Source organism: Malassezia sympodialis, genomic scaffold (assembly GCF_000349305.1).
Source record: "Malassezia sympodialis ATCC 42132 genomic scaffold, msy_sf_20, whole genome shotgun sequence".
In the NCBI taxonomy this organism is placed as follows: domain Eukaryota; kingdom Fungi; phylum Basidiomycota; class Malasseziomycetes; order Malasseziales; family Malasseziaceae; genus Malassezia; species Malassezia sympodialis.
The window spans coordinates 61,491-70,772 of NW_017387818.1; the positions used below are offsets into that span (position 1 = coordinate 61,491).

A 9,282-nucleotide genomic window follows, 5' to 3' on the forward strand; every position below is an offset into this window, starting at 1 on the left:
TATTTCTGAGCATATTAAATCCATGCGCTTGGTCCTTAACTTTAAGCTTGCAAATAAGCTAGTTATGGACATGGACAGATATTCGGAATGGGGACAGGTGTACATCCTTGGGTTGCTTTTGTTCTACACACCACAGACAACGCAAGAGTCCCTGCTTTTGGCTGATTGTGTGATACCACAGCTGTCGCATGCGAGTCCCTCCGTGGTTTTCACGGCCGCGAATGTTTTGTTATATTTGATGAACTACATTGCATTGGCAGAGCGAAGAGACGCAATTTGTGCAGTAATCAGTGAAAGATTGGTTCAAAAGCTCTCTGCACCTCCAGATATACTATTTGTGGCCCTTCGGAACATCCAATTGATGGTACAGCGCCGACCCCAAATTTTACGGCATCACGTCGAAAAGTTCTTCTGCTCTTTCAGAGATCCCTCCTATGTCAAAATGATCAAGCTGGATATTATATCTAGACTCGTGCATGAGCAGAATGCCAAAGAAGTATTGGAAGAGCTCCGGGACTATGCGTCCGAAGTGGATATTGATTTTGCTCAAAGAGCCATCAATGCAATTGGTCGACTTGCTCTCAAGCTAGAATCCATGGTGGATGAGTGTGTACAGGCGCTCTTGGATATTATCGAGAGCCACGTCAACTATGCGATTCAAGAAGCCATTGTCGTTGTCAAGGACATTCTGCGCCAGTATCCCTCCAGATATGAGTATATCATCCCGTTGTTGTACGAAACCGTCGACTCATTAGACGAACCTCGGGCCAAGATGGCGATGATATGGATGGTCGGGGAGTATGGAGACAAGATCGACAATAGCGAAGAAATTATGGAAGACTTTTTGTTTACGTTCCTCGACGAATCCACAGAGATACAGTTGGCGCTTTTGACGGCCACGGTCAAGTACTTCTTGCTACAACCCTCGAAAGGAGCGGATATGGTGCAAAGAGTACTCAAATGGACCACAGAAAAGGTATCTAATCCAGACTGTCGGGACCGAGGATTTTTCTACATGCGGCTCTTGTCGTGCAATCCGGAGATTGCCAAGAAAGTAGTTCTGTCCGGGACATGTCCCATCAAAGCGCAGTTGGATCGCATGGATCGGCAACTTTTGGATCAGCTACTCTTGCATGGAATGAGTTTGTCTTCTGTATATCATCGACTCCCTTATGACTTTTCTCAGACAACAAAAGCACGCTATATGCCTGATTCGCCTGCCTTGGAAGCAGGAACAAGGCAATATTCTAGTTCTCACTTACACGAAGAGCCTGACCTGCGTGTGACCCTTCCAGCGACAACCAAGCATGTATACCCCTTGTCGATGCACCAATATTTTTCTGCTTCCTCTCAGCTAGCCATTGAGCAAGAGCTTCTGTCACCCGTCAAATCAGAATCGGAGTCTGTAGCAGTAGGCACCCTGATTTAGGGTTGCAATATGAACCCCTCCGCATTTCCGTGTACTAAATTTATGGAAGGCTTTGATTGGTCATCATGCATAAAAATGCATGGCGCCCGCCAAGATGGCCACCGCCCACAGCTCGTGCCAACAAACAACACGCTGGGCGGTGTAGAGGCGATGGCAAAGCGTTATGATCGTGTCCCCACTACGCCGAGTGGCCGACATGATAGGAGATTGTATTATCACGATGAGAATGAGCCACAGTCACCAACATATCCTCCCAAACGGAAGTCGCACATGAGCATGAAATCAAATCTGCACCGCGAGTCTATGGAAAGCTTCTACTCTACAATGAGACCGGAGGATTTTCCAGGGGATGCCCCTTTTGTTGATTCTGCTAATACTACTTCTTTCACGCATCCTACACAGTATGTTCAAGACGCTACCTTGATTTCCGACCAGGAGGCCAGGCCCAGCTCGTCTTTGACCCCAACATCCAAACGTACATTTGATGCGGATCTTGAACAGATGCAGGTCCCAGACACTTCTGCTCGGAGGCGCCCCTTCAGTACACAGTCTCAGATGCCCTCTCGAGGCGTAGTGGTGTTACATCCAATGCAGGCAGAGCCTGATGACTACCTTCATATCCCGGATAAGAATGTCGATGCTCATTCGATTCGGCCCACATGGCGTGGTTGCGTGAATTTTTGCACTCTCTTTATGATTGCAGCTGGTTTGCTAATGCTTTTTATTGGCTATCCGCTTATTGCCAATTTTGATGAATCCTACAACAACGTTGGTGACCGGTTCATCAACAATGGGAAATCCCCGGCTATTCCTATGCCCCCGTTAATTGATCCTGATACGCCACCCGATGCCCATTCCTGGACAAGCCAGTATGATGAGAGTGAATGGGATCTTGTTTTTAGTGACGAGTTCAACAAGGATGGGCGCACATTCTGGCCAGGGGAAGATCCGTTTTGGGAGGCAGGCGACTTTTACTATCTTGCCACCCAAGATTACGAATGGTACACGCCAGAAGCAATCCGCACGATGAACGGGTCTTTGGTCATTACTATGGAAAACATTGTGGAACACAATGCAAATTTCCGTTCTGGTATGCTTCAATCGTGGAATAAGTTTTGTATCCAGGGAGGCTATGTGGAAACCAAAGTCATCCTTCCTTCTGAACCGACGACGGCAGGGTACTGGCCCGGTTTCTGGATGATGGGCAATTTGGGTCGGCCAGGCTACTTGGGGACCACCGACGGAATGTGGCCCTATTCGTATAACCAGTGTGATATCGGTATTCTTGAGTACCAGCAGTACCCCAACAGGACAGGACCGTATGCTGCGACCCATGCCAATTCTCCGTCCAACAATCCTAATATATCTTCACTGCCTGGTATGCGCTTCCCTGCTTGCGCGTGCTCGGGTCAAGAGCACCCGGGGCCCAACGCCCACACAGCACGCTCGGTGCCAGAGCTGGATATCTTTGAGATGCAAGTGAAAAAGGATGATGGCACGTACGCATCGCAGTCCTACCAGATCGCACCATTTGACGATGACTACAAGTGGTTTACCAACTCCTCCTCCTATGTTATCTACAACCACAAAGAGACAAACAGGAACTCGTATTCTGGTGGCCCCACGCAGGAAGCATTGTCATGCGTGTCTCGTGTACCCGACTCGGCCTTCTTTGGCACAGACGGGGAAGGATCCATCATGGGCGTAGAATATATGCCAGACTTTTCCCGCAACGGTCAGGGATATGTCACATGGTATGTGGATGGAAAGAAGACATGGACGCTGTTTGAAACGGCCCTGGCGCCTAACAAAAAGACCCAGATCGGACAACGCACCTTACCGTTGGAGCCCATGTCGCTTATTCTCAACTTGGGCATTTCTAAGGGTTTCCAGAACATTGACTGGAAGAATATTGAATTCCCGGCACACTTGGCCTTTGACTACGTACGGGTGTATCAGAAGCGTGGCGAGCCTCAACGGATCAGCTGTGATCCTAGTGACTACCCTACGGCTGATTATATTAACAAAAATATGGACTTGTATTCCAACAGCAACATCACAAGCTTCCTTAACTCGACTACCCGCCACAGGACCTGGCCCAAGAATGGCCTCAAAGATGGTTGCTAGCGATGTACTTATAGTGTTTAGTCATCACCGTTAGGGCGCAGGCGCTCGTCGTAATGGCAGGCTCTCTTCGACACGCAGCGCGTATGACAGTGTGACGGCTTTGGCTGTGCTTGTGCTTTTCTTGGGTGTTCATGGAAAAACCTGGAGAGACGCAGTCAAAGAGCCCAGCGCCGAAGTTGTGGCCGCAAGGTAATCCCCCAGTACATGCTGGGCCACCTGCCCCAGAGAAGCTGAAAATGCACTGGACCTCCCATATGGACCAGTACGATGTTCTTTCACATCCGCAAGGCCAGTCGCTTCTCCCCTATTTCATCTCTTCCCAGCCAAGGAGTGATCCGCATGCAACGCCTGCTGCGAGCAGCTCGTCGGCATCGGAGGCACAGCGGAGACGTTCGAGTTTCGATTGGACGCATCCTATCATGTCCAACAGGCCTTATGCGGGTGGCATGCAGTCCTCGGGCCCCTATGGGAAGGATCCACTTTGGAGATCACAGCAAATGACCTATCTGCACTCATTACAGCAGCACCGCTACCGAGGGCTGTCGAGGAGCGACCCTTATGGGGCCGTACGTATGACGCCGGATGAGCAGGGCAACCCCCGCCATTTTCATTGGTATCGCAGAGAGTATTTACCCTCTTCCCCCCTGTCTTCATCGCGCAGCGCACATGACTACTATCGAAGAATGTCATACGAGTACCCAGTGCGTGTCCTGTACGAGTCGCCGTTGCCCTCCTTGCAACGACACTCCTCGCCGGCGCCGGCTGCGCCACAGCCTCCGAGAAAGGAGGCCATGCAAGGAGCCGAGGTGGCGAAGCTCCAACGGGAGGATTTGAGTCCGCTCCAGCTTCCCGAGATCGACGGGCACCTCGTGGACCAGTACATACCGACGGATATGCATTGGCTCTTTGAGCCTATCAACACCAAACATCAGCCGCATCTGGACAAATTGCGCGAGCGAAAGAGGAAGCTGGAAGAAGCATGGACGACGGGTGACATGAGCCTATCGGAGGACGCAACGTTGATCATGCCGGAAGCCAAGTGCAAGCGCAAGGGGTCGAACCAAGGACTACTTTCTGAGGCAGAGAAAAAGGCCAACCACATTGCTTCAGAACAGAAGCGGCGTGCTAATATCCGCAAAGGCTATGATATGCTATGCAGTATGGTGCCTGGACTCGAGAAAAACTCCATGGAATCGACGCAAAAGAAGCATCTTTTCGGCGATGAAGATACGGGCGACCAACGGGGCAGCAGCTTCAGTGAGATTTCCATTCTGGAAGAGGTACTGGAACACCTGACCCAACGCCTGAAAGAACACCACATGCTATTGCTGCGAAAGCACGAGGCACAGCAGCGAGTCCTCTCACAGCGAAGACGGATGCTGGTCTAGCTCTTGCGTTTCTTGTAGAATGTCTGATATATCATCAACCACAGAGAGCCCCCGCGCTTCCATAATGGCGTCGTTCTGGAATTTTGACAGATGCCGCGCACCCGAGTCTGCCAGGATTGTCACCACGACGGGGCGGTCTTCCGGGTGCGGCGCCTGCTTTTTTAAGCGCAGGGCAGTCCGAACAGCTGCGACACAGTGCACGGCGGACGAGGAGCCAAGAAAGAGGCCGTCATGAGCAGCCAGCCACCGCGACATGCGCACAGCCTCGTCGTCGGTCACCCGAATGGCCGTGTCAATATAGTCCAACCCCAGCTCGAGATTGTGCGTAAGCCGGTTCAAACCAATGCCTTCCACGACAGTATCGACCTGATGACGCCGGCGTGTGCCCTCGGCCTCGGTCGCATTGTACATGACGCCAAAATGTATGCGATTGTACACGCCCGAGCCCAGGGGGTCAGCGGCCACCGTAAGGGGTGGCGGTCCGGCGGCAGGGTCCGCGACGCCCTTCAGGTACGCAGAGACGCCAGCGAGGGTGCCGCCGGTGCCTGCACCCGACACGAATGCATCGACCCTGCCGCCAGTTTGGCGCCAGATCTCGGGGCCTGTGTTCTGGTAGTGCGCGTCAAAGTTGGCTTCCGTTTCAAACTGATCCGCGAAAAAGGCACGCGCATACGGCTGGTTTTCGCTGGGCGTCCACGCCTGTGCGCGGGCTCTCGCTTCGTTGACAAACTGGAAATGAGTGGCAGTAACGTACATGACGTGGATCGACGATTCCGCGGGGCCGGACGGCCTGGACGACGGCGCCGAGGCTGCGAAGCAGCATGGCCTTTTCTTCGGCGACATCATCGGGCACAATGATGCAGCAATTGTACCCCTTGGCCTTAGCGAGCGTCGCGAGAGATATGCCTGTTGACCCGACGGTGCCTTCGAAAATCCAGGAGCCCGTATTGGGAACGAGAAGACCGTTGTACTCTGCCTCGTTGATGATCTGCAGAGCGACGCGGTCCTTCGGGCTGCCGCCCGGATTGAGATACTCGGCCTTGCCGAGGATCTCGCAGCCGGTCAGATCAGACAGGCTTGCAATGCGCATCAGTGGCGTGTTTCCGATCAGCCCCTCGATGCCCGGCACAATCGAGCCGCTGCGCTTAAGCTCGATGGGCTTAAAGTCGGAGCCTGGCTCCTCAGTAGGACGGCGCCGAGGGGCGCGACGAAGGACTTTGCGCCGCCAGTACGTAGCGACCCAGTACCTGTGTAGTTTGGCAAAGGCAAGCGCGCCCAGGCCGGTCGCTAGACCCACCACGAAACCGAAGCACCACAGAGGGCCGCGGCCTCGCTGCATCAGCGCATGGATGCGCTCCACCGTCGTCGGCATGGTGGGAAAGCAGAAGGATGCACGGGCCCCCTCAAGAACAAATCACACACGGCGTCAGGCAAAAGTAGGACAGGAAAGGCTATGAACCGAACAGATGCTAGCGAGAGAGCGCGCCCCAACGAGGCGAGAGGGCAGCGAGGGCAAAAAGATGTTCCCAGTCCGGGAGTCGAACCCGGGCCTTGTCGGCGCCGCACACAGTAGTGAAAGCGACATATACTAACCGCTGTACTAACTAGGACACACTGCCCAATCAAGGAGAGCTTACGTATAAAAAGGGAATAGGCACTGGTGGAGAGAGCCAAAAGGAAGTTCCCAATCCGGGAGTCGAACCCGGGTCTTGTCGGCGCCACACAGCTTGCGCTTATGAGAGCGACATATACTAACCGTTGTACTAACTAGGAGAACTGGTTGGGGGCAGGTGGTGGATATCCGCTCATAAACTAACGGTTCTGTGGTCCTAACGCAGGGGCCTCCCCAGGCGCCATGGGACCGTGGGAGGTGCGCGTGGGTATTCTGTTGCCTCTCCTTATTGTAGACGAGGACCCGCGTGTGTGCGTGTGTGCAGCCATTCGCGCTGCCCATACTCAATGACGCCCTGTGCGTTAGGCGAAATGGACGAATTTCCCTCCACGTACCTGCAACCAGTGCTGGGTCGCGGCGGGCAAGAGCGGCAACTGAACGAGGTTTCGCAGCTCCCGAAGGCATGGCTCGACGATCGAAGACGCAGGGCCAAGTCTGTGCTGCGTGCGACGCCGCTGCAGGGAGCAGGCTTCCATGTCGAGCTGCTGGACGGCCCAGCCATGGTGCATGGAAGCCCCGGTGAGCAACAACAGCGCACAACCAGCCTCGAGCTCATACAAGGGGACCTGGATCCATGGCTGCCCATGCAGGAGGAGCGCCCGTAGCCACTTGTGCACGGCGCCGACTGCGCGGAGTGTGCGGAGCCGGTGCATTTCTCCCAGCAGGCGGGCGGCATCGACGATGCAGGCGCCCTCCGCCTCCGCATGCAGGGGCGGTCGACGTATGCGTGGGCTGTCTGTGCGAGGCACCTGGAGATAGGCGGCGCTGGAAGCAGCGCCGCCATGGCGCCCGTCGATGCGCTCAAACTTGGCCAGCCACACATGCTCAAAGAGCAGCCGCAGCAATGTCGAGGTGGGCACGTTGGCCGGCACAGGGACGCGCGCGTCGTGCAACACCGATAGCGAAGACGTGGGCAAGAGGCGCGTTTCGGTGCGCGCCTCCTGTGCCTCCCAGCGCCGCACATACTCTGTCCAGTGCAGGCAGAAGTAGGCCATGAGCTGCGGCCGCACAAACGGGCGGCTCGGGTCCTGCACAGCCATGTACCAGACCGTATCGATGATGTGCTGCACGAGCTTGAGGGACACGTCCGCGCCGACCATGGCTGCGAGCTTTTGGGCCCACAGGATAGGCGGCGCCTCCGGCGCTGCGGCGCGCGTCAGCGCTTGTGCCAGGGAGTGCACGCGGAAGCTCGGGGGGCTGTGCGCGTAGTCGTCGGTCGTGTGGGGCTTCCACGCACAGGTGAGCAGGCGCATGACCTGCCGCGCCGCCTGTTTCGCGACGTGGGCCATGCGCTGCGCGAACCCGTCGCGGTGCTCGACGTGCGCGGTCGCGAGGCTCGTGAACACGAGGTCCAGCTGCCACGCCAGCTTCTCGAACGCCGCCTGGTCGCGTGTGAGCAGGGCGCCGACGTAGGCAAATTGCCACTCGGGCGGCACCGATGCGGCGCCGGCTGGCCGCGCAGTCCTGGCGACAAGGGCGCGGATGTCCGCCTCGGGGGGCGACACGAGGATCGTCGGCGGCGCGGGCGACGACGGCGGCGCCCGCGCCGGCCACATGCGCCCGGGCGTGCGGGGCGTGAGCTGGCCATGCACGCGCGAGTGGGCCGGCTGGACGGCCAGGAACGGCGACGATGGGCTGCGTGGCTCGAGGGGCGGCAGCGTGCGCCGGCGCGGAATCGGCGCTTTGGGCACGCAGGCCGTGCGCGGGCGCTTGGCGCGCGGCGCGTCGCGCGCCGGTGGCGCGCGCTTGCGGTCGGAGACGATGGTATCACTGCTACTGGACCTGAGCTCGGCCGTGCGTGGCGACGACCAAGGCTCAGGGCTCGATCCTTGTGGGCAGGTGGCGCCGAGGGCCGGCGCATGCGCGCGGGCGTGGCGCTCGAGCGATGTGAGCGCGTGGCGCCACAGCTGTCGTTCCGTCATGGAGGAGGGGGAGACACAAGCCCGCCGCCCCCTGACCCCGATCCGCCACCGCCGATGGAGAGGCGGTGCATGTGCTGCGCCGTCGCCCGCGCCGCCTCTGCCTCGGCAGCCTGCACCGCGAGCGTGTACGCGCCCTGCGCGAGGAAGCACAGCGTCTTTGTGCAGGTGTCGCCCGGCGCCAGACTCGCCTCCCACGTGCCGTCTGCGACCATGACATGCGTCGTGGCGCGATCGGCGGTGGCGTACGCCTCGAGGCGCACCGACACGCGGCCTGCGCGCGCGTGCGACACACGCACACGCACCGGCACGAGCGCATCGACGTCGGCGGTCGGCGGCGCGTCCACGTGGATGCGCAGCGCTGGCTGCCGCAGGCACTCGGCCTGCGCGGGCGTCGGCCACGGCGTGCGCAGGGAGATGGCGCCCTCGGCGCCCATCTCGTCGGCCCACTGCGCCTGCACGCTGCGCAGGACCTCGTCGCGTACCCAGAACTGCACGCGGCGCTGCGCCTGCTCCTCGTCCGAGAGCATCGTCTTCGGCACCACGTACTGCCGCGGCATGAGCACGGGCATCGGCGCCGCCAGCGCCGCCGCGGAGAGCGCGCGCGGCGCCCACGGCACACCGATGCGCGTCGTCGAGTGCGGAGCGAGCGCGCGCACCACGCGCAGCGCCGGCCCGTCCGGCGCGGCCAGCACACGCAGATGCGCGTGCCGCGTGTGCCCCGTGGGGTTGTGCAGGTCCCACGCG

General features: G+C 57.9%; 3 protein-coding genes across 3 annotated transcripts; 2 read left to right on the forward strand and 1 right to left on the reverse strand.

The window, feature by feature from the left end:
* Positions 1–442: 442 nt before the first annotated feature.
* KRE6.3 (Putative transglycosidase required for B-1,6-glucan biosynthesis) lies at positions 443–3,556 on the forward strand (the record flags this gene model as incomplete). Its single annotated transcript, XM_018885107.1, has 2 exons — positions 443–976; positions 1,832–3,556. 2 exons carry the CDS (start codon positions 443–445, stop codon positions 3,554–3,556), a joined length of 2,259 nt encoding a protein of 752 aa, XP_018741701.1.
* A 254-nt stretch (positions 3,557–3,810) lies between these two features.
* MSY001_3213 (uncharacterized protein) lies at positions 3,811–4,944 on the forward strand (the record flags this gene model as incomplete). Its single annotated transcript, XM_018885110.1, has 1 exon — positions 3,811–4,944. One exon carries the CDS (start codon positions 3,811–3,813, stop codon positions 4,942–4,944), a length of 1,134 nt encoding a protein of 377 aa, XP_018741702.1.
* MSY001_3214 (uncharacterized protein) lies at positions 4,918–6,316 on the reverse strand (the record flags this gene model as incomplete). The annotated part of the gene is made up of 2 exons (XM_018885111.1): positions 4,918–5,673; positions 5,699–6,316. The coding sequence occupies 2 exons, from the start codon at positions 6,314–6,316 to the stop codon at positions 4,918–4,920; spliced, it is 1,374 nt and encodes a 457-aa protein (XP_018741703.1).
* Between the last annotated feature and the right edge of the window lie 2,966 nt (positions 6,317–9,282).